The sequence below is a fragment of the Electrophorus electricus genome, chromosome 6 (genome assembly GCF_013358815.1).
Source record: "Electrophorus electricus isolate fEleEle1 chromosome 6, fEleEle1.pri, whole genome shotgun sequence".
NCBI lineage: Eukaryota > Metazoa > Chordata > Actinopteri > Gymnotiformes > Gymnotidae > Electrophorus > Electrophorus electricus.
The window spans coordinates 19,095,233-19,123,142 of record NC_049540.1 but is presented as its reverse complement, the minus strand read 5'-3'; the positions used below and the strand labels follow the sequence as shown (position 1 = coordinate 19,123,142).

Here is a 27,910-nt window from a genome sequence, read left to right as displayed (position 1 = left end):
ATTCCATCAGAGATATGAAATTAGATGAAATCACTTTAAATGGGGTGAAACTGAGGAATCTAAAGCAGGCATGTATACTACACTTTTGAAGGCAAATTAAATGGTAGCCTGTGTGTATTGTATATTTGAGAAAGTTGAGGCAAGATCTAAAAGATGTGATTTAATTCTGCAGAATGACCAATGACCAGTGCAACACAATAATCCTGCATGTGCTATTGAAAGAGGCAGTTCAACCTGTCAGAGTGATGAAAAACGATAAAAAGCTTGCATTGCCTTTTGGCAGCTCGCATTCTCATTGTTTGGGTTGCTTGAAAAGATTTAGATGCCGTTCTTCCAAAAAAAAAAAAAACCCCAGCAAGTTTAAACATCTACATACTGAACTGAAGCCTGATGTTGACCATGTTTTTCAAGACTTTGTTCCACACACAGTTATCAAGAGGGAGAGGGGGTGTCAGCAACGAACCAACCTCCAACATTTCACTTTGGTCTTCCTCTAACCTTGAGCACAGTAATAGATTGCCTTAATAGCCTTTTAGGGGTCACCACTTTGTGTCTGCCCATCTTCCCTAATGCTTTATATGCCTGCATTCATGCCTTTCGTTCTGTTCCATGCACATAAAATGTCCTCTTTATATGTTATAGAGTGTACCAAAAAAACTATCATACTTGACAGTGGTAATCCATTAATGAAGACCCAGGATACAAGAATCACATCTGCACACTGCATTAGTGTTGAAATCAGATTAAATATTGGGATGGCTATTCTTCAGCACATTATTATGGTCTTTCTGGAGAGATTTCTTTGCAGTAAAAACAGAATGAATCTTGGATTACCGCACTTAATGTTACTGCACATCGTGTTTTAATAATGAACGTCACATTGAACTATGCTAGAACTATGGATGTTAGAAGTAAAAAGACAGTATATTTAGCAGCATCTTCAGCTTAAAAGTATATCTTTACAGTATACCTCCAATGAAACTGCTCATGTTGTGCTGTCAACCAGAGAAGGATAGGTCCCCCTCTGGGTCCTGGTTCTCTGAAGGTTTCTTCCTCATGTTCAGAGAGAGCTTTTCCTTGCTACTTTCACCTTTGGCTTGTTCACTGGCTCACTGACCATTGTAAAAAGCGTTATATAAATAAATTGGAGTTGACTAACTCAAGAGTTCTATTTAAATACAAAATCTTTTACGTTTAGTCAACATTGCCTAAATGTTTAATACAACTGCTGCAGTTAAGGCCAAGGAAATTTCTAAGCCTGTCTGAGAAATTGCATCCACTTTTCATCTCTGGCCTTAGCATGACTCACCGTGGCTGTGTTTCTGAAGATTACCCCACCTCCATCCAAAGTTGGGTAACATTTCTAAATCAATTAGAATTTTAATTAATGAAAGCCAACACCTGTAGTCCCAAGCAATTGCCAAGGGATGGTGAAAAATGTCAGTGGGAAAATTAATTAAATGAAAGGGTTCCTGTCATTTATTCAGAAACAATCTGAAGTGAATCAGTTTACTTAAGTTTTGATGGCTATTAAAGGTGTACATAAACACTAAGGATTGTTTCATGCTGTAACGAGTGCTGAAGGGTGTGGAGCAGGATGCGCAGATTCCCTCAATAATGTGATACATTTATTAACACAACATACGAATAACAGTGGCACTCACACACATTACTGACAGACATCATGTAAGCATAGAACTAAACACAGACTACAATAACGTTTAACGAAGACTACATACGTGTTTTGACATACAGTAGCAGACTAACAATAACCAGCACAATACACACACTAACCGAGGTTTAAATAGACAAAGAAACAAGACGTTAAACCCCGTACAGGTGCATGCAATCATGAAGGGCAGGGTTACACATGGGGTGAAACCCCCTGCACGAGCATCCCGTGACACATGCTAGGATTCTCAGCTTTGCTTTGTGCACCTCAGATGGTGTGCTCCATATAGTAACCCGTTTTTCATTAGTTGTCTTTCATAAGGCACTGCTGTAAGTAAAGAAAAGCAACATTATTGCTTGTTACAGGTCTTTTCAGACAGTTATATCATAGAACACCATGAACCCAGACCTGAACACGATTCAGAGCCATGCCGACTAGAACACTACTAGTCTGATTTAAACAAACTAAACATAGGGTGTACTACTATTTATTAATATTAATAATAATAATAATAATAATGTGTCTTATTGTTATAATACATTTTATAAAGTAAATGATGAAGCACTTTGCTCGCTGATGATGGCCCTGTGTCTGACACGTTCGGTTCCTCTGGAACCTTGTATACTACGCTGCACTGTTTACTACCCCTACATCTTTAATCTTGAACTACAACACACTGCCTCTTGGAATCTTCATATAAATTCTGTTTTGAGGGACATTATCAATATCTAGTTTGTACAAAACTGAGAAATAAATTGTGATTTTTAAAGATTTTTAAAACCTCTATAGCTTACAATATTCTTCCAAATAAATATTTTATTAACTGCATTATGACATATCATTCTAATATAAATACCACTTTGCAGTGGAGATTGGCTTGGTGTCTTAGTCCACTGAATTATAAACAAACACAAAGATAAGCACGGCCGACTGCATTGAAAAGAGTCAACGAGGTGTGTAGTGTGACTTCTGAAGGAGAGAAGAACTTGTAATTGGTGCTCTGAACTTCCCATCTCATACTCTGAGTCCAATGAATGACAACATGGCAATACCAGTAAATCAAATGGAACCGCGGCATAGGGACTTTAGGAAGTGCCAAAACTTCAGAAGCCCAATTCGTTCATATCATAAATGGATGTTAAGACAAATATAGTACTAACTTGAAATTCACAAACTATAAAACACCTGCCCAATAGAAGGTCATATCCAAACAATGCCACACAAATTGGTGTGTTGGACGAGAGCCTGTTTTGCCAAGTGCCAACAGTGACACCTACAGATATAAGATGAGTCTACCAATCTACTAGGCTAAGTGGTGTGATTCAGTCCATGTTTATGAATTAGTACCCCTACAATTATCAGCTGATGTAAGGTGAATGTGAATTTTGCTGGCCCTAAATTCTCATCTTGTTAATTAATTTAATGAACTGCTTTGATTTGATCATCTAGGTGATAAATATTGTCATTCATTGTATCATCATAAATTCTGGTGTATATGGCAAGAATAAACTATCATCACTTTCTGGTTATATTCTTTTTTTCAATAATCAATAAAAAAGAAAGTGAAAACATAGACAGTAGCCTAATTGGATTACTTCAGTCCCCCTTCTTGTTCTGTCACATTTCATTAAATGACCCCCATTTCCTGCAGCCCTGGTTGTATGTGTGGGCTATGTGGATCAGGAGGAATTGAAGATGATGTCTTGCTGTAGCTTAGACAGCAAAGTTAAAACTTAGGATGACACTGGCTGATAAGACGGAAAAAAGCCCAAAATTCTCATATTGCGATGTTTTTGTGTGTGTGTGTGTGTGTGTGTGTGTGTGTGTGTGTGTGTGTGTGTGTGTGTGTGTGTGTGTGTGTGTGTGTGTGTGTGTGTGTTGTTTTGTGATAAATATTACTCTGAGGCAGGACTAAACCATAGCTCAAGTTTAAAAAAACACAAACCAAAACAAACACACACTCACACACATACACAATGAAAGCGTTTGTTTTTTCCATCTCTCTCTCAAGGGCAAAGTATATAGTGCTCTTGCGGAATGGACCAAAGGGATGTCAGCAATGGATTTTGTAAGGAAGCTAACATCATTTGTTACCATCCCACTGCCGTCTGAAAAATAACCACCTCCAGGCAATCTGGATAGCAGTGCAGGGTCCAAAATAAGCATCTTTCTTAGAGGCCCAGTTGGAGAAAAAGGAAGAAAATAAAGTCTTGCATTTCAGCTTATCCTTTGGTAAACTTCAATTTACATTAGCTCTGACAATATTATTATACTATGAGAGAAGTTACAGTTCAATAACTAAATGCTGGAGCAAAACTCTGAACACCAACTAGGCTTCTATATGCTTGAATTAACACTAAATAATATACCGCTCACTCACGACATTTTATGTTAACACCAGGCTCCCTCAGGAAAACACACATATATTCTTCTGATTTTTGGCGTGTGACTGAAGGAATGTATTATTACGTTAATCTTTTTAATCCAGAAGCCTCAACAACAAAGAACCAAGAAAAAACAGCCAATCTAACCTCAATACACAAGTCCAAATACCAGCTCCAGTATTATGTTGTCTTGACATCTTCTCACCTTTCAAAAATCAAAGGGACAATTGCCCAGCAATTCTTCAAAGCTGGATTGTGCTTTGTAGTGTCTTATCACCTCTTTTTGATATCTGAGATGCTATAGAAGGTCACTGGCAGAAAAGGTGCAGAAGAATCTGTGATGTGGTTGAATAAATTATGACCAAATGATCAGTTCTCCATGACATTTTTCGATTCTAAAAAATCCTGTGTGTATAGACCTTCAAAACCACTGGTTCACAAAACTGGAGGGTTGGAATATATTGTGTATATCACATTCATCTTTTTTCATGGTAATAATTGTACAAATGTAGCCTCTGGAGGCACATTAGGCAATGATTTATGTAATTACTGGAGGAATACAGCTGAGCTGGAATACACTTCCATGAGGACAACCCTCTGCCTCTCAAAGCTAATCCAAATGACCTATAAAAGTCTAAATAATACCTTTAGGAACTCTAGGATGAAGATGGAAATGCATAATGAAATATATAGTCTGATTAAAAATGCATGATGAAATATATAGCCTCATTAAATATCAGTTATGCATGTGATATACCAATGGGATGGCAAATTATATAAGAAAATGTTTTACGTTCTCAGCTCCAGTTCGGAAAAAAAACCCACTTCCATGCTGAGGTTTTCCCACCACTAACACATCTTGTTTAACTCAGGAATAGCTGATGAGAACTCTGCAGGCCAGTGGATCCCCAAAACCTGAGTCAATAACACCTGCTTCTGAACATATTTGAATAGGCCCAGATGAAGGAATGGAAAGAATAACGAGGTGTATATGGAGAGATACTGGCTTTGTGTTGAAGCAGTACTACGCACAGAATTATCTACGGATATACTGAACTAGATATCTTTATATATATTGAGAAAAAAAAGGGGGTCTTCCAAACAAATATAATGATGAATATAAGCCTACTGGTATAGCTGATTTACATGAAGATTCTTGCTCTTTTTTTTTTTTTTTTTTTGCTTATGAAGGGTTTAGCTAATGATCTGCCGTGAATCATCTGCCGTGATATCATCTGCCAAGACAATCACTTGCTGAACAGAACATGAGCTGTAAACTGTAACTATCTGTTGCATCAGTCTGAAGCTGTTTCATTTTCATTGTACAGTAACAAAGCAGAGAATTGTGCTTTGGCATGCCAGCACTGTGGCAGTAGCCACAGCTTTGTGAAGGGAGAACCACAGTTCAATATACTGATCTTAAAACAGCATAGGCCAAAACCAAGGCTCGAACCTGAAACTGAGGGCACTTGTCTGCTTAAATTGAGAAAAGAGATGGCATTTTATTTAAGAGCACCATGTAGGCAATGAGGTGAAGCTCCCTCTCGCCTCAGGAGTCAGCCAGTGTTACACTAAGAACACAGAACTGTGGGGGAATTAGAACATGGTGACAGAGTCCAAGTTCTGAGGTAGGCTGGCTATCAAGGACCAGTTTCAGTCATCCATAAAACGTTGAACACTGGGAATTGGCTGTTTGAGACTGCTTTTATGCCAGCATAAAAAGTTAACATTTATAAGGGACACCTAGCACCAGACACACAATGAAGTATTTTAGCTTTATGGTAAGAATGGAAGGATGACTGGAGATTGAAACTTTGGTTTCATGTATAATTCTTTTATACATACTGTTCAATACAAAGCCAGGTAAAAATGTCTCTCACTCACAGAATATGATAAGTTATGGATGTGTTTAATTTTCAAGTGCTTTCCATTCAGTACTGCCCTCTTCTAAACATTAAGATAATAATGTCATGTATAACACCTTTTTCAATTTGTGAAAATGAAAATTTTATTTACAATATCAATAAGCTTGTACTGTTAATAAGAGGATAGAGGATCTATATGTGTGCACACAAAAATGTAAAGTTTGTGAAAGAATTGTTTTGGATTGGCAAAGTAAATTACAAAGACATAGAAAGTAGTCTCATTTTAAAAAATTCAAGACTTGTATATGGATTTTTATGTAATAGAGGAAGGATGTCAGCGGGGGTAGAAGTGTTAGTGTACCGTTGGCTGTAACATGAAAATTCAGTGCGCATGGTGTGATGTGCTTTGTTACATCAGCTCAGCTTTTGTACCAAGTTTGATGGCTCTAGCTTGAAATTTCAAAGAGTTTTTAAATGGATGGGTTTCTTTGATAAAAAACAGTAGCAAGGTTAGACAGATGAGCTATATTTCTTATTGGTATGAACTATAGTCATGTATTAGATCAACTGCTGAATCTTTATACAAGTTTAATTACTTTAGTATGAGTATTAAAATCGATGGGTTTCTATTATACAATATGAAAATGAAAAAAGAAAGAATAAATAGAGAATTGGACAAAAACAAAAACAAATGAATGTGTACTTCAGGTAGGGTAGCATTCACATGTATGCTAACTTCAGTGACTCTAGATTAGAAACTGTAGGAGCCAAAGGCAGTGAAATATGAACTGAAATCTAACGGAGGAAAAAGAAGTTACATAGGAAGAGTAGAAATGTGAGCGGGAGATAATGGATGAATAAAGAGAGGAAAATGGATGGTGTGAGTGAGATATCTCTGTAAGATGCACTAGCAACTCAAGTAGACAGGATAAAGGTTTTAGGAACACTGGTAACTGTTGTTTTAAAACTGTACAAAAATGGTTAAGCAGAAGAAATACTACTACTACTACTACTAATATTATTATTATTATTATTATTATAAATCCTGCAAAGTGTGAACTTGATATTGATAAGAAGCCCAGCATAATTTTAATATGGATGCTTGGACTCTTCTGAGGAACAGGTCCCCGGGTGTTAAAGTAGACTGAAAATAGAGGGCAGTAATAGTTGTTCTCATGATGAAGCATTAGATGAAGCATTAGATGAAGAACTCACAGCTTCACAGACAGATACCATCCTAATTTAAAAAGAGAAACTATGAAACTGCACAAAGTTGGGCTGAGGAGTCTGTCTGCCATTATCGGACACAGCCAGGGGAGCTGGAACACTTCAAGGGGATTTGGCTCCTCAGAACCAAAGTTGACTGAAATCCAGGTTTATTTTATGAATAATATATTTAGAGTGCCCATCCTGATTAAGAGGTCTTTTTAGACTTCTGGTATAGTCATCAAAAAAAAAACTCTTACACAAAAATCAATCAAACACACTCTGCCAAATATCGATCATGCAGTTTGTCTCTAATCATGACTGTAAAAATGATTCAAAACACAACTTCAAATTGTCAAACTCAGGTTCCCATAATAATTTCACTGTCAATTTACATAGAGCAGATGTTCCCAACAATACTAATGTCCCCAGATATAAAGTAAATGTACCAACAATTAACTCAGGCTTGCAAAAATATGCAATACACAATGTACTCCTTTCAAAAGATGGAAAACTGTGCAACATATTATTAGTGACCAGTTGCTCTGCCGTCCACATTTGACAGCTGAAAAAGATTGAAAAAGAATGGTGATAATTAAGATAAAAGAGCACATGACAGCATGAAAAGGGAAAGTGCCATTAAAAGATTAGAGGAAAGGACAAACTGACTGTGATCAACCTTGTGTCCATAACATTCTACTTCCATTATAAATTCAGACATTAATTAATAATAAAAATAATAATAAAAATTAAAAAGCATTATGCTGCTTTCTTTTATTTGTATTTAATATTTATTTTTGCTTGGCAATTATTTCAAATTTCTTTTAATGCCCTTTCAGTAACAGAACTTCACAACAGATAAAATAATGTAAGTTTGGATGACACAGAAGTACTGAAGTTAAGTACAATTTCCGCTAGAAATAAGGTTGTTGGTTCTTCTGTTCAACCAAACTTTGCAGCTGATGTTCAAGACCTTGGTGTAACCCTCTTGTCTTGGCCTTTATTTCTATCCTAAGTTACTTGTCTAAAACCAAATCTTTTCTTTTAAAAAACATATTAAAAAAATGCTTGCCAACTCCACAACTCCAAAGACAAAAGTCCATGGATTTAATACTTCTAGATTAGAAGACAATGTACTACTATTAGCCTTGCTGGCTTCTTAAGAAAGTTTCAGATAGCTCAAAATGCAACCACATTCTTACCAGGAAAATACATTAAGAATGAATATAGTCTTATTCAATTTACATTAGTATCCAATTAGTCTTGCTTTTGACATTTAAAGCTCCTAATATTATAACTCCAGGACATCTTTTCAATCTCTTTTGAAACATTATAGTCCATTCCAACCACTTCATGAAGGCTTATTGCTAATCTGTAAGGTCACCTACAAGTAGACTAATGGAGGCCACTTTTTATATATATTTTCTGACCTCTGGAACAATGTTCCAGAATTAAGATTACTTTTAATCTGGATTTAAAGGTTACTCATTAAGGCTATTTTATGCTTTTGTCATTTTATCTTGTCATCCTACCTCATGTATGTGCCATTACAAATTCAATTTAATGTTATTGCCATGACGTGTGACATACTAATAGTTTATTAGTACAGATTAATCATGAACACTGTGAATGAAAATATGATATAAGAACAATGATCAAGATGAAAGGCTGTTGTGGTGCACGCTTGTTTGAATCTGAACGTGTTGTTTCCAAGAACTCAATACTGAACAAAGCACCAGATTTTTTTTTTAAACAGTGGACACCAGTTGTTTATTCCAATACTATTTACATAAACACAACATCTTGGCGGGTAGAGGCTTAAACTAAAGGGAGTAGATGATCGTCCGTTTCTTAAGCTGTTCGACGTACTCCTTGGCCTGGTCAAATGCAGTCGATTGCTCCACTGTGGGTGGCATGCCCTCGACCAGCTTCACAAAGTAATGGCAGTAAACTTTGTCCATGATACCGAACATGCCTCGGCCGTGGTACCGAATGCGTTTGAGGTATTTGCCTTTGGACGAGAAGGACTCAGCTGGTCAGGGGAACACAAAGGGAAGGCTAAGGATTCCTTGAACAACAGCAAGCCAGATTTCCAGCCAAATCAAGCACATAATGGCTTTTTTTATGCTCATAATCATCTCAGAGTTAGAAGATTATGCAAGACCAGCATCTTGTTTGTACTGGACCAAGTATACAGCGCAAACAAATTCCAAGGCAGCACTTTGTCTCTCAGACACTTAATAAATAGAAACTTGTTCAGTAGTGAAGGTATGCCACATGTAATACTTACCAACATGCAAATTTGATTTATATTCAACATTGTGGTTCTTCACAGCCATGTCTTGGGCTTCCAAAAGAACCTGTTGTCACAATAATAATTTCATTTAAGATCAACACTTTAAATGACTTTAAATCCCATTGAGGCCACAAAGACTAATGGTAGTCTGGTATAATGACACAAATCCAGTTTGTTTGTTTTTTTAAATGCAGAGGTACCTCTTTTATCACTTTGGCTCCCTTCTTGTCATTGAACTCAAGCTGAGCAAGAGCCTGATCAATGGTCATTCCTCTAATCTGTCATAAGGAAAACATCATTTCAAGGGTTAATCTATGACAATGTACATGAAAACATTCTATCATCAAAATTCTACAAGACAAAGTAATGTAGATATACGAAACACTTCTACTTCTATGGATAACATGATTATCACTGTCCTTCAAAATTAAAATGGAAACTATATATATATATATATATATATATATATATATATATATATATATATATATATAAAATAACCTACTGTATTTGTTTTGGAAGAAGGAAAACAGGGTACTTTCAATAAAAATTATTAGAGGCAACAGGCATTTCTCAAAATAGCCATTAAATACTAAGTCATGCAAGACTTCAGGCAATAATTCTCTAACTGCTTGGCTATCATGTAAATTGTCAGCCACCAAACATTAATCCATAGGACTATGATGACAGTTCCAATACTGTTCCATTGACTACTGACAACACAGTAAGAAAACAACTTCTAAAAACTCACTTTGCAAAATGCTGAAAAAGTGACTGTGTAGATGTGAAATGACTACTGTTACCATGGAACTCCTACTACCATTTATACTATAGGCAATGTTAAACTACAGTTACTAATTCAGTCAATCTATCAAGCCACCCACTGTACTGAGTAACATAACAAATGTTCATCTGGTTGTTTATTGTGACTTACCAGCTTAGCTAGGTACCACATCTTGTCTTTGCTGTACTTAATTTGACGTCTGCTGTGGTATATCTCCTGTAAAATGTAAGCACTCTTGTAAATGTGCAATTATTTCCTAAACCACTAAACGAGATAACTCTTCCAAATTAAAAAAAAAATGGTTACAAATGCCACTAACGGCAGGTCTGGGAGGCTCATCCTTCTGTTGAGGCGGATATAAAATGCGATTTTTTCTTTCCCAGTTTTTGGTATGTAATACTGCACTGGTGTGAAGGCAGGCAACCTGTGTGCGGGGGTCGACAAACCTGGAGAATAGACTCAATGAAAACATAAGAGAACACCAAGAAAAGACATTCCATTTTCACGCTTCAGGATTAATTGGCGTAATGTGCCACACTTTAACACTATGAATTCAATTTATATTACACATCGCACAAAATAAGTTTGTCCTTGACGATTCCAGTTTGCAGGACTGTCTAGCTAAGAGGACTAGCAAATTGGCTAGTTAGCCAGCTAGATGTCCAATGTAATTACATACCTTGAATGAATGTGTCCAATCAAACGACTCAGAAATGTACCGCCTATGGACCAAAATACATTGGGTATTAAATGCCAAATTTAATACATAAACTAAATGAACATTAAGCGCTCAAAACATGTACAGTAGTTAGCCTCACCATTTGCTGTCACAGTGAAGGCTGCCATTTTGAATACGCAACAGAATGCTTTCCTGCAGTCGCAAAGTGGTGTAAATAGAATGTTAATATTAAAGTAATGCGGTTAAAATATTTTAATATATTTAATATATTATTTTACTTTATCTAACATAGCTAATAATTGAAGAAAAAATAATGTATATCTGGAAAGGTTCAATTTGATGGTCTGTAGAATCTTTTGCGACACCTTGAATCGATGGATGACTGGTAATGATGAAGAAGCAGCATGGGTGAATGAAAGGTGTAGAAGCTGCTAGCGTAGGAAGTCTATGTTGCCTTGAACTTGATAATTGACCTTAGTTATAAAATAAAATAATCAAAATGCACGAGAGGCTTCTTCCAGCTTCCCCTAACTGGTATTGCTCGCGCTGCAGCGACGTAAATAGTGACGGTATACTAGGTTTTGGAGCTAAAAACACAATCTACTTGTTAAAAGTAACAGCAACATCACCAACAGTTTTGGGTAAGTTGGCTAGTAATTTAGTTGGTATAGCTAACGTAGGTAGCTATAACGTCGATCCTTGCTTGGGTATTTGAAACTATTTTTGCACTCTTTTGTCCTCATCTCCCCCCCCCCCCCCCCCCCCCCCCCCCCCAGGCGAACTGAATGGTCACACCGAGAGAGTTTCTGGATTCGCCTTTTGCCGGCACGATGGCCAAGAAAACATTTGCGCGAGCACTTCAGATGATAAGACAGTTAAAATATGGGACATTGATCAGAAAGCCTTATTGACAGAGCATTCTGTTCATCAAGTAAGCCAAAAATACCCTTACACGAGGCAAGAGGTTTTAAGCAGACTTGGTGTAATCACAGATCAGTGTTAATATTGAAAGATGCGCAGTGAAATGCATTTGTGTTTATTCAGAGCATCATTTCCGCCATCCATTGGTCTCCAGTGGAGAAGGGTCTCGTGGTCTCAGGAGATGAGAAGGGAATTGTAGTGTGCTATTGGCATGGCAGAAATGACACCCACAGTTTCTTCCCTGAGCCCAGAACAATCTTTTGCTTGACATGTTCGCCACATAACGAGAACTATGTTGCAGTTGGGTATGTATTCAAATTAGTTGTTTTCAATTGCATGCATCTGTTACTCTGTATAAATCTCTCTGATATGAAATCTATAAGTAATATGTGGGGCTAATTAACTTTTCCTCTAAGGTACAAGGATGGAATGATTGCATTGATAGATATTAGCAAGAAGGGAGAGGTGGTTCATCGACTGCGCGGTCACGAAGAGGAGATACATGCTCTGACCTGGTGCCCTGAAGCCAAAGAGGAAGCTCTGTATAGTCTTCAAGAGGACAACACTGGTATATCTTCAAGCTACAGGCCTTAGCAAATATTTGGCAGATAGAACATTTTAGACATTTTGGTCAAATTTTATTAATGTTAGACTAAAGGCGAAAGTATTTCCAGCTCGTTTCAGCTGTGCTTGTCATCCTCTCGCCAAAGATTCGTCCAACGGGCTAAAAGATGCTGAGGTGGGAGGCTACCTGGCTTCAGGTAGTCGGGATCAGACTGTTCGAATCTGGAGCACAGCCAGAGGCAAAGGTGCGGGGAACTGCTGATTCCCCTAGTCCTTAATCATCATAGATCATGACAGATTCATCAGCGCTGTAGCTTCCCCTTTTGGATTGGCCATGATTGGGACCTTTGCGGTTCTTTCACTAGGCGTGATGACCCTGAAGCTGCCTTTTTTGAAGAGGCGTGGGGCAGGAGTGGACCCTGGGGTGAAAGAGAGGCTCTGGCTAACTGTGCACTGGCCTAATGGAAGACCTTCACAAATCATATCCAGTTGCTTTGGGTATGGACCTTCTGATTATGAATGTTTTATAGTGTATTTTTCTCACTCCCTCATCCTTCTCTTAATCAAATTTCCCTCACTGTATTTGTGTGTATGTGTGTGTGTTTGCATGTGCATGCAGTGGTGAGCTGGTGGCGTGGGACCTCATAAAGTCTGGCAAGCAGAAGTGGACCTTGCTGGGCGGCTCATCCGATAGTCAGAACCACAGCCGCATCGTCTTCAACGTGAACTCGCTGTGCTTGGAGGACAGGGAGCTACTAATCAGTACCTCTATGGACAGAGAGGTGAAATCTAATGAGATCACATGTTCAAACATGTCCACAACCCTCCCATATGGGGAAAAATGGGCTTATAATGCATAAAAATTTATTGTAATAGAACATCGATGCAGTACATTGTGTGAGATGCTCATAAGAGTGGTGTCTTCTCCACTGTGTCCAGATTAAGTGCTGGGACCTGGCCTTGCTGGAGTGCTGCTGGACTCTGCCCACACTTGGAGGTTTCGTCTATGCTATAGGCTTTTCTCCTGTGGCAACAGGCTGCCTTGCACTCGGGGTCGGAGACAACATGATCCGCGTGTGGAACACTCTGTCCGTCCAGAATCCATATGACACCAAGACCTACTGGCAGGGCATCAAGTCCAAAGTAACAGCGGTAAGCAACAGGAAGTAGAGGTTCTTAAAAGAGAGCATGCCAAAAGGCCCATGTGCTTGTACTATTTGCTAGTGGTGGATTCTGTCTTAAAGGAAAGGTATGATGCTCGGGATGAAGCCATAATGGAAGTTAATGTGTCCAGCTGCTTTTTACCTGAGGAAAGCACAGGACCTTTCCTAATCTAGTTTGAGCTAACTCTTGAAACAAAGGACTATTTCATGTTCGCATAATCCAATATGAAGTAGTATTTGTCAGCAAGGGATTGTTTGTACTAAGGCCACAACATTTGCATTTTACTTAGGTTTTTATATAATAATAATAAATAAATATATATATATATATATATATATATATATATATATATGTATGTATGTATGTATGTATTTATTTATTTATTTATTATTATTTCTCTTTTTATTTGACAGTTGGCATGGCATTCAGTGAAGGAAGGTTCCTTAGCCTTTGGCACAGATGATGGCAAAGTGGGCATCTATGACGCTTACTCCAACAAGTAATGGCACATGCAGTCATGACTTTTTGTATTCATGTATCATTTGTATTCTTAGCATGCTAGTAATTAACTTTTTTTAACTACTAGTTTCCCCAACAGGGGATTGGATCTATTACCTGAACCATAAAAAAGGGGTGTGTGTGTGTGTGTGTGTGTGTGTGTGTGTGTGCGCGTGTGTGTGTTTGTTCTCTGACACAGGCCTCCACAGATCTCCAGCACGTTCCACCGCAGGACAGTCTACTGCCTTGGCTGGGGACCTCCCATTCCACCTCTGTCATTTGGTGAGCCACATTTCAACATTCAAGCAACTTATTCTGTAACACCCGCCACGCTGCTGGGAGTCTGAGGCACTGAATCCTAATTCATACGGCGCCTCTGCCGGCGTGATGCTCTCCGGTGGAGGCATGACAGGGGCCGGCGAAGGTGATTGCATTTGTTTTGAGAGGGCCGCTGACAGGGAGGTGGAAACAGGGTGATGATTTGGTTTAAAATATTTATGCTCTTCGGGCACTTGTGCTGCTAAGGGATGATGAGAGCATCTGTATGTAGTTTTGGTATTATTTGTGTTTGTGTTCTGGACTCAGGAGGGTCAGGAGACAGACCCTCCTATAGCCTTTACAGTTGTGCTGGAGAAGGCATCATCTTGCAGCATGACCCCTGGAACCTGTCAGGAGAGGCCACCAACATTGACAAGCTCATTCGTGACACGAACAATATTAAAGTAAGCCACTTGCTTCTGCAGATCCACTGTCGACTGTTTCCTCCTTCAGACACGGAGGTTAACTTTCATCCCACAACCTCACGAGTCTAGCACTGCACCTTCTAAAAAGTGCCATGTACTCTGCAGCACAAGCTCTCCCCACACACCGACCTGAGCTGGAAACCTGATGGGAAAGTTTTAGCCATTGGGAATGAGGATGGGTGAGTAGCTCTTTATTATGATGTAAAGGGGACTACATTGAAACCTCTGCCTTTCTCTCTGTCTGCTTAGTGTTCTATGAGTATCACAGTCAGATCATTAATTAGTAAATTCATAATTATATGTGAAAGTAGTTAATATGAAGTGAAACATTCTCGAAAGTAATATTGAAGGTATTTACGCCATTGCTGAAGATATAATGCAAGACCTCTACCCTACACTCCACTGACCTGATGCGCGTTTTTCTCTCCACAAACGGCCTGACTGCCCGTTACTGCTGGCGCCGCGGCTGCTCTGGGCGGGTTGCAGCTCCATCGAGGTGTATGCTGCTCCCAACCTAAAGTTGCTCTGCTCCGTGCAGCAGCATCACAAGATCATCAATGCACTGCGCTGGCACCACCCGCACTCGGGCCGGCCCGAGCTCCGATGCCTGCTCGCCTCAGGCTCCAGCAATGCCCTAGTCTATGTCCATGACCTCTGCAGCGCCATCGGTGGGGACGAGAAATCTTTCAAGTAGAGATTAGAACTAATTTGCCTTAGTTTTACTGAGTGTGTAAGCAATGGCATGAATTGTACTATTGCCAATAGCAGTTGTTTCAAATCATATCCCCTTGACTGTTATTTTGGACCCTGCAGATGCCAGTTAGCAAAAACTAAAGCACAATTGTATCTTTTAGTTTTCTTTTTGGTACCTTTCGTTGTGAATAATTGCTTGTTTTCCTGTTCTGTTCACACAGAGAACCCGTCCGAGAGCCCAGTGCTGGTGACTGAGGCCTTCCGCAGTCTGTCTGGCCACACAAACAAGATCACCAACCTGGCATGGAGCCCACACCACGACGGCCGCCTGGTGACCGTCAGCTACGACGGTACAGCCCAGGCAAGTTGCACTCGTCAGGCATTTGTGCTTCCACATCACTTAGTTCCTTATTTAACGCATTACTCTTCTGAACTTGCACAGTTTTTATCTGATTTTATGAAAACCCCCAGGTCTGGCTGGATTTGATATATTTTCAACTCAGGTTACTGGGGCACTGAGAAGACTGGTATGTTGAGAAACCAGGGTGGCAGGGGTAGAGGGGATGGTGTTTGGGGTGGGGGTACGGGTGGAGGCTGATTCCATGGCTGAACTCAATCAGGCGGTGCTGTCATCTGGAGATCAAGCCGAGGAATTTTGACTTGCATCAATACACCCCGGTCCTGCTCGGTCTGCTTGGTATCTTTTCTGTAGTCTTCACTTCTGATGACCTTACCCTGCATTACTGCACGGGGTGTTCTTATGTTGTCTGATGCAGGTGTGGGATGTGTTGAAGGAGGAACCCATTTGTAACTACAGGGGTCATAGCGGGCGCCTGCTTTGCGTGCAGTGGTCCCCTGTCGACCCCAACCTGGTGTGGACAGGCGGCGACGACTTTACTGTCCAGGAGTGGGCTGTATCCAAGCAGGAGCATGTCAGACCTCCCAAGAGTACGTATTGTTGCTGATCCTGGATCAGCGTGCTTTTGCTGCTTAAAACGGTCAAGACCTTGGACTGCAGAGAAGAGCGGCCCTAAGTCAGGTTTTGCAAATAAGGTGTTGCAAGGTCATCTAGCAAAAAGCACTGTGAGGTTCGGTGAATGACTGAGTAAATTATCCTGCAATGTTTTAAGGAGTTCACGTTCTAGTAGGCAGGAGGCGTGTGGAGTTGGAGAAAAAGAAGGTGCCACAGAAGAAAACCAAGAAGAAGAAGAAGGCAATTGGGAAGGGTGGGGCAAAGGTGGAGGAGAACGAAGCCCCCATTGGAGAGGAGGAGAAAGGAGCAGCGGGCAGCGGACTGGATGAAGGCCAGTCTTACGACGAAGACGAGGAGGGAGGGTGTGTGAGCATCTCCACTGCCCTTGGTAATATTCTCCTCATCTTCTCATGATGATCTTTTTTCTTGGTAGGCTGAGGGAAAGTGACATTTAGGCCTTTTGAAATGTCTTGGCTTTTCTTTCTGGATTAAGGTTTGTCTAAGGAGACCAATAAGGACGTGTGTGGAGCAGAGAAAACACACAACGGGGGGAAATCTTTCCTAGCAGTGAAGAAAGATGTAAAGGATGAAAAGAAAAAGGAAAAAATAGGTAACTTTTCCCCCTTTTTAGTGAGTATGAGACAAAGCTTTGTCATTGTCAAAAGTCTGGATTTCTTTTTGATACAGCGACTGGCCCTCATTTTGTATCTAGCCAGTTAGGTGTTGAAAAAGTAAACAACAAAAAAAATGCTCTTTTTAAGGGGGAGAAAATTGCACAGCTCATGAAAGAAGTTGACCTGTAGAAAATGTGCAGTCACTACAACATACTAGGTTGTATTAACGCCCATTATGCAAATACAGCTCTCGCTCCTGTAGACACAAGCCCCGTAGTACTATAGGCTGAGAGGAAGGCATTGTTGCTTAAATGTCAGCCTGCACTCTGTCCCTGCTGTAGACTTAAATGTGTAGGTTAGCATGCAACTACGTTTGAGTGCTCGTGACCTTTTCGCACAGAAAAGTGGATTTTTTTGCGAATTGTAATCTGTTTGGCCTACATTTCTCAGAGCTGCCCCTGAAGAAGAGGAAACCACGCTCCATCCTGCCCCTCAGCACCTCCATGGATCATCGGCCCAAAGAGGAGCTGCAGCAGGACTGCCTGGATCTGGCATCTGTCACGCACGCAAAGGGTCCGCGCCGCTTCCCGCATCTCCTACAACGCTGCTGTGCTGGCTATGCTCTTGCGTTGTTGCACGAGTTCTTTCAGTCGTGCTGTCTTTGTAGGGCTGTTAGTTTCAAGATCCAGTCTGTACATCGTGATTTTCATCCTGCCTTCTGTCACAGGTGAGGTTGCAGGCTGTGTACCAGGCACAGGGGAACACATCCAGCTTGGCCTGTTCACAGACAGGGAGGCCCTCTTCCAGATGTTTAAGGAAGAAGGTAAATACATCAAAAGGCGATACCTTTGGAGGTCACTGGCCCCAGAATAATGTTAATGTCTTTAACACTCACGGTGATTGAATTTGCCATAGGGAGTGCTTATTTGGTTTCAGTGTTAACTCTTTCACCCTGATTTTTAATTTTTTTTTCTGTAGAGGAGAGTCATGTGGAGGCAGGTCACTATGATTCTATGATGTATCTGAGGCTGTGGAAAGGCGATCTGATTGGAGCGCTGAATCTGGCTACTGAGAAAGGAGAGCTGACGGACCACTTGGTGAGCTTGGCACCTATGGGTAAGGTTTCATTTATTCAGTTCTTTCTTAAGAGTAATGTCAGGAATAAGGTGTCAAACTCAATGTGGAATAGGTACCACTCAAATGTTGTGCCACATATCCAACGCAAAGCTGGTTTAAGTCTGTTAAGTTACATAGATATTGATGCTTAAATATTGAATCAGTTTTGTACCAAACTCTGTCGTGTACCCTGTAAAACCGATTAATAGGAAACCACACAAATAAATACTGCTTGTTATAACAGCCTTTCTTCCTACTGGAATCTCCTAGCTGGCTATCAGGTCTGGGCCAAGACGGTGGAGTCCTATGTGAAGCAGTTGTGTATGCAGGAGCAGTTCCTCAAAGCCGCCTCCCACCTGGTGTCCGTCCACAAGCTATACGAAGCCATCGGCCTACTCAAAGCTCACCAGCTGTACAGGTATGAGACGCCGGCTGGTGAACGACACGCTTATTGTCTTCACGTGGGTTTAGGAAGGGTTCTGAAAGCTAATCGTTGTACCTGCGGTCAATCCACAGGGAAGCCATAGCGCTGGCAAAAGCCCGGCTGCGGGCAGAGGACCCCGTGCTGAAGGATCTTTACATGACCTGGGCTGCTGTGCTGGAGAGGGATGGCCATTATACTACTGCTGCTAAATGGTACACTAAACCTATCAGAGTTAATGAAGACGATAGATAAAGATCATATTACATTTCTGTTCGGCCTGATGGGATTTATGGTTTAATGTTTTCTTCTTTGATAAAGACTTGTAACAACTTGTAACAAAAGTTTTAAAATAGGGGCCCAGCTTTCCAGTTAGAGTTTATATGCAAGGCAGTTCCCTGGAGTATGTTTAACACCTAATATTAAAAAGTGTCTAATTTTTATTAACTGCACTGAGTCAAAAGCATTCTGGTTGTTATTGAAGTCACAACTGGTATTTGGATGAATTTCTACCTATTCTCCACAGCTATCTTGCTGCAGATGCCAGTTTTGATGCAGCCAAGGTCATCGCTAAGAAAGGGGATGTCATGTCGCTGAAGACGGCTGCCAACCTGGCAAAGATCGCCGGGGAGAGCAACCTGTCCCAGTCTCTGTCCCTGAGATGTGCCAAGGACCTGATGCTCTCGCAAGACTGGCTGGCGGCGCAGGATATCTTGAGCAAACAAGACACCTTACTGGTAAGTTGCCCGAATTTCCTTTTGTGCTCACTAGATTCAGTGAGTTGGCCAAATCCACTGCAGTGTAAATGTCAGCCTTACCTCTAGGTGGGTAGAACTCTCAAAATGAAATATGTTGTTCCCAAGGTTTGATGCTTAGCCAGGTTTTGCCTTTGGGAGAAATGCCTGAGATCAATATTTTGCTGCTTTTTGCTGAATGTGTTTGTGCCTCAAATCTCTTTACTTCATGCAAGATGTATTTGTGTGGCAACAGCATAGAAAGTGCACCAGTGTGAATGCCTTTAATTAATGCTCCTCCTTGAAGACATTGATGAATTTCAAGTGCTTCTCTCTGCTCTCTCACACTGTCTCTCTCATTCACAGGGTCACAGGCTTCAGTTCTGCGTGAGCGAGATGCTCACTCGTTGTCTGGCACACACCGGCGTGGTGACCTGGAGCCTCACCTCCATGCATGCCTGGTCTGAACCCGCTGACGAGGGCTTCCTAGCTGCTGTGTGCAGGGTGTGGAAGAATGTGTTTGGTCTCGTCCCCACTGACCTGGACGAGATGAGAGCACTTCATCATCAGCTGAGAGCCATAGAAAACCCACCTGCCACAGCCAGTGTGCCCATGAAGCAGGTAGGTCCACACGTTGGCACCAGTCCACTTGAGCACCAAGAAGAATCCACCAGTGTTCTCAGAATCCTTAACATGCTCCTATTAAATCATTTAAACTTGTGTCTGCACATTTAGATTATCGATGTGGATTGCATTATTTTTGCTTTTTACCTGATTACATCTGCTGAATGTAAAATTATTATCCTATCCATGCTGAGACCTGCACCGTATTTCATAATGCATGATGTGCTTCCGTTCTCCAGCTCCTGTTTCATGTGGCTTTGGACGTAGCTCTTTCTGTGCTCAGTCAGCTGCTGGGTGACTGGGCTTCCGTAGTGGAGGAGCTTCTACGAGCTGTCACTCGGGGGTTTGAGGCAGGCCATTTCACTCTAATGACTGAGATGTGCGAGCTTCTCCTGCCCCAAGGTGAGAGACACTCATTGCATTCATCTTGAGTTGAAGATATTCCCGCAATCTCTTTTGTTGTCCCAAATCAATTGGAGATTTAATATGCTTGTCACTTTCGCAGGTATGGATTCTGTAGAGGTGTATAAGCGAAGACTAATGAAAGATGATGAAGAAAGCTTGGATGTTTACCAAAGTCTGGAGGCTTTTGTCTGTTACCAGTTCATGTACAGAGACTGGTGGAGGCACAGCTGCTGTAGCAACACAAACTCCCATAGCACTGAAGACATGAATGGTCAAACACCAGTGGAGAATGGAGACCCAAACCACGAAACAAGAACCACAATACAGTCAAAGGACCAAGATGTTGAAGCCACTGTGAGGTCTAAGGGCTCAGTTGGGGAAGGCTTCTGGAAGATTCTTCTTTCTGAGCCCCATGCCAACCTTCAAGCCACTCAGAGAGCCATAGAAGACATTCAGAGCAGAGTGAGCCTCCTGGTCCAACATCACCATCCCCAGGAACCCCAGCCAAACCTGTGCGCACTGCCACAGACTGGCTTCTGTGATATCACTCAGGAGCCAAGTAGCTTGGAGGGACCTGTAGGCTTGGAGAGCAAGCAAAGGTGCTGGAGAGGTCCTAAACATGTTCATCAATCACTGGATCACTTGGGTTTCCCCACCCTGCTTCATATAAACGAAAAATGTAACATGTACAAGACCAGTTGCGTGATAAATTGAGTGATGTCTTTTTAATTCGATTCTGTTTCTGTCAGATCTTCTGTTGCAGAGAGCGAGTCCTTTCCTGCCCTGGTTGTACAGGTTACTGAGCATCAGAAAAGGATTGCTGCTATCCCCGATCATCTGAAAGTGAGTAGTGCAAGAGATTCTACAAAGGCTTATACACCAAACTGTTGACTGCTGAATAAATATTCAATTCTTCAAATTTAATGCAAAGGTGTTTTTTTTTTTTTTTCCTTTCAGAAATACCCATTCCCTGATGTCCTTGAATGTTGTATTGTCCTCTTGTACATGAATAAGCACTTTGGAGTAATTCCCCGTCATGTGTGTGTGGAGGCAAGCAGTTTGTTGGTTAGATATGGATCTACAAGTTCTCTCCATAAAGCTTGGCAGAAACTCACTTTATAATAATTTTACTGTCTAAAGAGCACTTACACATTTCTCACTGATAGGTATATATTTGTATTTTTGTTTAGGCACACTTACCTGACAAATGGTCAGTTATATTGCTGTCAAAACATGAATCAACATGTTTTTTCCTAATTGTTTTAAACTGTCAATATTAAAGGTACAAGGGTAAGAATGTATGTGTAGGGTGTATTCAATTCTTGATGAGACCATTGCTGAAATAATAAATACTTAGTTTTCCTTCTAAATCATAGCCAGACATTGTATATATTTTCATTGTAGGTCACAAAAAAATGTCTGTGCTAATCCATAAAGCCACTGGTTGCTATTACATGGTGTTATTTCTCTGACTTTAGACTGCCTTGCTTTGTAATGAGGGTAAGATGGATGCAGTGACCTAGGTCTTTGGTAAAATGTTAACTAGAACATTTGCAATATTTAAAAAAAAAAAAGTTTTCAAAGCTGATCCATTAAGCAGAAAGCCTTTTCCTACTATGAACACACTGATGCTCCATCACTATGGAATTTTCCAAAACATATATAACAAGAGTACAGTGACTTCAAAATGAAAGTTTTTCCCACTGCACATTTATATTCTAGATTTTAGTTGGTGCCATTATGTACACCAACTTTGCTTGCTTCTCTGTTTACCATATTCAGTCATATGGGTATCACAACTATACGTATATGAAGGTGACCACACATTAGCAGATGAGACTGTTGTGCAATTTCTTGATTTACTCTATAAGTCAAACATAAAAATCGAACTTACTGTCAGCCTACTGAAAGTCAAAGGGTCTACAGGAATCTTTGGCTGTAACCAGCATGCTTAACCAGCCAAAAACAGAAACTTAAAACTATTGAGGCTTTGACCTGCTACCAACTACCTATATTCAGTCCATTAATGGATACATTTTAACTACAGGACTCCTGTTGATTCTAAAATGACATGAATGCATTGGAGCATTGCTGGTGTGTTTACACGCAACAGCATCACTGAGTTGAGTCTAGGCTACCACTCAAAAAATTGGGATGATGGTTTACACAGACTGGAACAGAGATATATACGAACCTGGAAGATATTTCTAATAGACTAGGTTCTGATCATAAATATAATGCTTACAGAAAACAAGAACAATGTTTTAGACAGAAGAGCAAGAACCAAACTGTTTTACCACAGTGAGACACGCCATGTTCACTGCAAACTAAAGCCTGCTGTTGAGCAGAAGAACCCTCTCTCAACCACAGTGCACTGTGGAACAACGACTGGAAAAGTTTGATGCCACAAAGAACAAAAAGGTAGATGAGAACACTTCCAGCAGCATGGAGCTAAGAGCTGAAGCACTCCCTAAAGTGAATAATAATTTGAAACATGAGTCCAACTTCCTATCATATTAATAAATCATGTAAAGAGAATAATACACACAACATATCACTGCTTGGCATAAGTATGTTACTATTTAAGCCCCATATTTTGTGATTTACAGTAAAGAGATTTTACCAGATTTTAAAAAGTTTGTCCTTGGAACTTGGATTTAAAATTCTGCATTTCCTCAGCATGGAAAGTCTTCCAAACAGACATGATGAAGAAAATTACTGTTGATAGAAAACATTTTAATAAACAATGGTTTCAAACAACGGATGGAATAAAAACAATATGTACCACAAACATGTTTTCCATGGAGGACAAAGTAAAAGAACTTGTACAGAACCAGTGTATCCCTGCAATCCAGTCTCAAAAGTATCACAAATCCAGATCTAAAACTTTCATTCCTTTCAGGAAAAAAGCTAAGATATTGGCTCCTTTGAAAATTTACATTTTAATACACACACTTTTAGTCATAATTAAAAATTTTACAATCCCTACAGGCATGTGTGTGTTTCCAACATTGAACAGATGTGTCTACTACACCTTTACGACACTGGATATTTTCAAGCCTTTTTAGAAAATATGGAGAGAAAAAAAATACAACACTCCTAAACAGGATTCTGCCAAACTGCTGGTGAGCATATTAAAATGCCTTGAATCTTGTTAGCAGTGAGATACACAAGTGCTGGTCCCGTGCTTAAAAAATATTTTCTGTTGTTTAATGCTGTAAAACAAATGATAAAATGTCCTGAAGCATTGGGTGCTTGGATAACACCACTACAGAGGATATTTGAAATACTTTTAGGTATAGGAATAGGATTAGCTGTTACAGTAGAACTGGGTTTGGTAGACCTCTCCAATATCCCTTTACAACAAAACCATTGAATTTTGTTTCTTGCTGAGGAAAGGGGAGGGGGAAAGAACAATGTCTGCTGGATGGGATAAAAACAAGGGCATCATCCACTCAGGTGTGGCCTCAGCTGTCAGTGCTTGTTGTTGGTTTCCTCTTGCGAGGAGCTGGAGATTCCATTCTGACTCTGGGAAGAACCAGATCCCAGGCCATACAGTCGCCCACAATATTTAGCATCATCTATGTTGTCTTCAAAGAACAGCTGCAAAGAAAGCATAAAATAGGAGCAGATGTAACTGACTTGAGAACTAGCTGTACATGCTTAAAGTAGGAAAATCAACTTTAACAAGCCAATGGAAAGATTGTCAAAATGCAATAGTAGTAGTAGTAATATTTTAACACCACCACAACATTAAAATGGTTTCTGCTGTAAGGTTTTAAAAAGCTGTTTTACAAATAAAAGGGAGTTTAACCTACCTCCTTCATCCTAAAGAAAGCCATTCCAGTCAGCAGTGAGTCTGACCCAGCCTGATGCTGTCTGCCAATCCTTTTTAGTTCCAGCTGGTCTGCAACCTCTTGAAGTCCCCCCTAATACAAATCAATTATTACCACTGAATAGAACAGCGTGTGATATGACAAATAAGGAAATTAAAGGTCTTCTCAACTAAGTAATTAAAGTTACCAAAAGGAGTGCACAAGTCTTTTATTTTTGGGCAGATCTTTGCTATCCAAGTTTACATAAACATAAATGTACCAGATTGAAACTTTTTCCCCCAGTATGCTTTAACACTTATCCCTTGACCTCATCCCTCCATCCTTCTTGTTCCCATTGGTAGCTCACAATTTCAGACATCAGTAAAGTATTTACTTAACAGGCTACAAATGTAGATTAATCAGTGATCACATATTACAGATCAATTAAGTGGATACATATCCTGTAATTTTGAACAACACAGATGAGTACAATTTAGTTGATTAAATTTCATCAGTCTGAAAATAAATACAATCTTATGCAAATGAAAGTAAAGACACTAAACCAGCTGTTAGTTAACAGATATACTTAGGGAAGAAAAGGTATAACTTGCAAGTTTTGTCAGTGAATTTAAATCACAATTATGAATGCAGGCTGTACATTGAGCCAAATAAATGGGTCAGGAAGTCTGAGAGATTCTAAACCTTGGATTTACATGCGTTTTTGGTGATTGGTTCACATTCGGACTTCACAAAAAGTGGGGAATGAATACACCCAAGACGCACTGTGACTGGATCACTCAAACCACATTCGGAGGTGGTCAGAGACAGACCGCATTTAATACAAGCGTAAACAATGTGTCTTCTGTATCTGCATACAATTATGCAAGCGGAAACATGGGACAAAATTTAGCAAAAAGTGCACACAGAATCTGCGCGAAGTAAGATATAAACAGGCTTTAAAGAATGCTGTTCAATAATGCTCATAGGTTGGAAAAAAAACAAATAAAAGTTCCAGTTACTAGATATAGGCATTTCAGGCAACCTAAAATTGTTGTTTTCTTGGTTTTATTAAAAAAAAAAAACTATTCGATGAAGCTTTACACTGCCCTCTGGTGGACTGTAGAGTTCAGACGTGACATGGTCCTTAAAATTAGGCCAACTATTTCAGTTCAATTAGACAGGACTTCAGTAAAGTGCAACTACATGCTTCACAGCAGTTATCCAGATAACTCAGTCAACATGAAATAATCCCAATATCATATACTGAACATATTACACTCTACCATGTCAAACAATACAAAGAGTTCATATGTTTTGATTTCCATTTTAAAACATTTGTAAGTTTGGAATATTTGTTATCATGATTGGTAAAATTTTGCAGCAAGCTTACCTTTAAATTTTTGCAGCTCTTCATGAGATATTTGACATCATAGATGGCAGGGAAGAAGAGGTTCAGGATCTGAAAGAACTCATGTTCCTCTTCTGGCAGGCGAGCATCTGTTAACAGCTTTACCAAGTAGCCAAAATCATACCCACTACACAAAATAGATCAGAAAGGTATAGATGGTCAATGAAAAGGTCAATACACTAGACAAGACCTCCACTGTATCTGGAACCAACAGTGCTAGCAAACATAGGTTGGACAGAAAGAATTCCTATTTATTACCTATGAAAGGAGAGCCACTTGACATTTTCACATAGCACCAAGCCTGAAGTCATGAGGAGCTCAGCAAAGTACAGTGTATCTATTCCCTCTTCTTCATGCTTCTTAAACTGAAGACCTGAGTTCTGAAGAAGGTCTATTGAGTCCTGGGAGTACATGTCTTCCCTAGGAGAAGAGAAGGGACAAGAAAAAACAACAACTTTTACTACTTAGACACAGCAGCCTCAGGGGAGAATGGATTTATGTATATCTGACTCACAAAAGTGACATTCCAGTCATCTAAACATAATTAAAAGAAACACCTACGTTAAGTTGAATTTGAAGTTGAACTGCCATGTTGTAGTTCCGGGTGGATAATCACCGTCTTCATTCATGAAGGTTAGACCCAGCTGAATGATTTTTAGTAAATCCACGTTGCACCGCAGAAGCTGATATTGGTAGTCGACAGTGCTGCGGAATTCTCCAATGGGTCGAACCACCACTCCAGGGAACTCTGTGTCCTAAAGAAGAACAAAAATCAGAAGATAGGTTTTTAGTTTCATGACTGACATTTATGCACCTGATGTCAGACCCTGTAAAACCACATTTTAGCTCTGCAAGAAGCTTTATGGTCTAATGTTTTACACAAAATCCTTTCCTACCCAAGTATGATCTACTATTGCAATTCAGCAGTAGAGCAAACCTCAAGTACTAGTACACCTAGCCTATACGGGTTACACACTGGATCAGTCAAAACAACGAGGAAAGAATATGACCTACCATGGCAATGTAGTTATAATTCTGAATAATCTGTCTTATTTTCCTCATCTCCTCTTCCACATTGCTGGCCCAGACCTCGCAGATAATTTGACTTGTATCTGCAAGTGCGGCTGGCATTGTTGCAGGTTAAGGGAACAACCAATCACACCGGCAGTTTTCAAGCGGGCAGGTCGCAATGAACTGGAACTCTGAAATGAAGTGCACTCGGAGTTAGCATTAAATCTGAAACTGTACGTTTTAGTTAGCTAGCTAGGTAAAGTTATGATAGCCAAGTTACAAGAACAAAGTGCGATATTAGCTGCTGACTAATTTAGCTAAATATGAAAACCTTGTCTTTGCCACTATGGTGCACAAACTTTATAAGGAGTCCAGTAGTGAAAAGGGTTTCAGAAACCAAAACAACCACAAGGGGCTGGGTGTCTGGCTAGCTAGCAAATATAGCTAGGTAGCTTGCTTACTAACGCTAGCTAACGTACAAACGTCTTAAATAATATAACAATGCGTCAAGAAAAAAAACGTAAGAGTGCACATTTAGCTGGGGAACAAACAAATTAATGAAATCTCTAATATACGAGAACAGTATACGTAACGTTCATCACAAAACAAGCTATCTTCGATAACCTAGCTAGCTTGGTTACCTCAGAGATAGTGTATGTCTTCGGCCTTCACGGAAAAATCTCTATGGTTAACTTACCCTGACAAGCTAGCAACCTATCTTAACGTATGCTAAAGCTAGCTAGCGACACACATATCCAGACATTTAAATTTTATTACTTACTAGCTAGAGATGCAATATACAAAGCACACAGTGAAACAAACTGCGATCTTAAAAAATACTAGCTAGCTAGGTAATCTGGGTTTCTTACCTAGCAGAAGTCCTGCTGTGCAAACGCCTGCCTGAAGTTGCTACCTAGCAGCGTCGCTTCATTAACGCTCACGAGCTAGTTACTTTTCCGGTTCGAAGGAATTCTGGGAAATCGCGATCACCGTAATCAGTTAAACGTCTTACGTTTCATGTAATTACAATTTTTCTTAAAACTCTGTAATGAAGTAAAAATCAAGGGGACGCACTAACGTGTTCCAGGCATCACTTCTGATACAGTAGCACAGTAGGTTTGCAGGCATGGAGTTCATTTATTCTGTATATTCATCAGATACCGAATAGTAACGCAGCAAAGACACATTTTTTAAAAAGCACCAAGTGAAGTTCAAAACACGAATACAAGATGGGATTGTATATAAGGTATATAATATGGTATATAAGATAGATTTAACATTGATGCTGTACATAAATCAAGATAGTACCAAGTCTATGTC

The 27,910-nt window shown here is 40.0% G+C and overlaps 3 protein-coding genes across 8 annotated transcripts; 1 reads left to right on the top strand and 2 right to left on the bottom strand.

Moving 5' to 3' along the window:
- Positions 1 to 8,707: 8,707 nt before the first annotated feature.
- mrpl22 (mitochondrial ribosomal protein L22) lies at positions 8,708 to 11,075 on the bottom strand. 3 transcript variants are annotated; one of them, XM_027000133.2, is made up of 7 exons: positions 11,026 to 11,075; positions 10,887 to 10,929; positions 10,527 to 10,665; positions 10,358 to 10,423; positions 9,624 to 9,701; positions 9,418 to 9,487; positions 8,708 to 9,159 (listed from the first exon to the last, which is right to left on the bottom strand). In XM_027000133.2, the coding sequence occupies exons 1-7, from the start codon at positions 11,051 to 11,053 to the stop codon at positions 8,951 to 8,953; spliced, it is 633 nt and encodes a 210-aa protein (XP_026855934.2). In that variant the 5' UTR covers positions 11,054 to 11,075; the 3' UTR covers positions 8,708 to 8,950. The 3 variants fall into 3 exon arrangements, with proteins under 3 accessions (XP_026855934.2, XP_026855935.2, XP_035382720.1); XM_027000134.2 differs by having other exon boundaries at positions 10,527 to 10,653; XM_035526827.1 differs by having other exon boundaries at positions 8,708 to 9,138; positions 11,026 to 11,059.
- Positions 11,076 to 11,284: 209 nt separating this feature from the next.
- gemin5 (gem (nuclear organelle) associated protein 5) lies at positions 11,285 to 21,657 on the top strand. 4 transcript variants are annotated; one of them, XM_027000162.2, is made up of 28 exons: positions 11,285 to 11,527; positions 11,663 to 11,817; positions 11,931 to 12,112; positions 12,224 to 12,375; positions 12,518 to 12,616; positions 12,737 to 12,869; positions 12,991 to 13,153; positions 13,311 to 13,523; positions 13,949 to 14,034; positions 14,233 to 14,315; positions 14,619 to 14,755; positions 14,882 to 14,955; positions 15,263 to 15,444; positions 15,691 to 15,830; positions 16,246 to 16,417; positions 16,618 to 16,830; positions 16,936 to 17,052; positions 17,507 to 17,629; positions 17,784 to 17,879; positions 18,035 to 18,172; positions 18,443 to 18,590; positions 18,689 to 18,808; positions 19,120 to 19,330; positions 19,694 to 19,948; positions 20,191 to 20,353; positions 20,457 to 20,955; positions 21,106 to 21,199; positions 21,314 to 21,657. In XM_027000162.2, the coding sequence occupies exons 1-28, from the start codon at positions 11,386 to 11,388 to the stop codon at positions 21,476 to 21,478; spliced, it is 4,455 nt and encodes a 1,484-aa protein (XP_026855963.2). In that variant the 5' UTR covers positions 11,285 to 11,385; the 3' UTR covers positions 21,479 to 21,657. The 4 variants fall into 4 exon arrangements, with proteins under 4 accessions (XP_026855963.2, XP_026855961.2, XP_026855960.2 ...); XM_027000160.2 differs by having other exon boundaries at positions 16,615 to 16,830; XM_027000159.2 differs by having other exon boundaries at positions 16,600 to 16,830.
- A 1,414-nt stretch (positions 21,658 to 23,071) lies between these two features.
- On the bottom strand, positions 23,072 to 27,567 carry cnot8 (CCR4-NOT transcription complex, subunit 8). Its single transcript, XM_027000180.2, has 7 exons — positions 27,460 to 27,567; positions 26,594 to 26,781; positions 26,141 to 26,334; positions 25,838 to 25,999; positions 25,562 to 25,706; positions 24,175 to 24,285; positions 23,072 to 23,959 (listed from the first exon to the last, which is right to left on the bottom strand). Exons 2-7 carry the CDS (start codon positions 26,708 to 26,710, stop codon positions 23,831 to 23,833), a joined length of 858 nt encoding a protein of 285 aa, XP_026855981.1. The 5' UTR covers positions 26,711 to 26,781; positions 27,460 to 27,567; the 3' UTR covers positions 23,072 to 23,830.
- Between the last annotated feature and the right edge of the window lie 343 nt (positions 27,568 to 27,910).

Excerpts from the sequence above, each read along its gene's own strand:
- mrpl22 (XM_027000133.2), bottom strand. The coding sequence starts at position 11,053 with ATGGCAGCCTTCACTGTGACAGCAAATG. Across the intron at positions 9,702-10,357 it reads TGTGGTACCTAGCTAAGCTG|ATTAGAGGAATGACCATTGA; the intron begins GTAAGTCACAAT and ends TCCTTATGACAG. Across the intron at positions 9,160-9,417 it reads TAAATCAAATTTGCATGTTG|CTGAGTCCTTCTCGTCCAAA; the intron begins GTAAGTATTACA and ends TCCCCTGACCAG.
- gemin5 (XM_027000159.2), top strand. The coding sequence starts at position 11,386 with ATGCACGAGAGGCTTCTTCCAGCTTCCCCTAACTGGTATTGCTCGCGC. Across the intron at positions 17,880-18,034 it reads CCAGATGTTTAAGGAAGAAG|AGGAGAGTCATGTGGAGGCA; the intron begins GTAAATACATCA and ends TTTTTTCTGTAG. Across the intron at positions 21,200-21,313 it reads CTATCCCCGATCATCTGAAA|AAATACCCATTCCCTGATGT; the intron begins GTGAGTAGTGCA and ends TTTTCCTTTCAG.
- cnot8 (XM_027000180.2), bottom strand. The coding sequence starts at position 26,710 with ATGCCAGCCGCACTTGCAGATACAAGTCAAATTATCTGCGAGGTCTGG. Across the intron at positions 26,335-26,593 it reads ATTATAACTACATTGCCATG|GACACAGAGTTCCCTGGAGT; the intron begins GTAGGTCATATT and ends GTTCTTCTTTAG. Across the intron at positions 25,707-25,837 it reads AAGTGGCTCTCCTTTCATAG|TGGGTATGATTTTGGCTACT; the intron begins GTAATAAATAGG and ends TATTTTGTGTAG.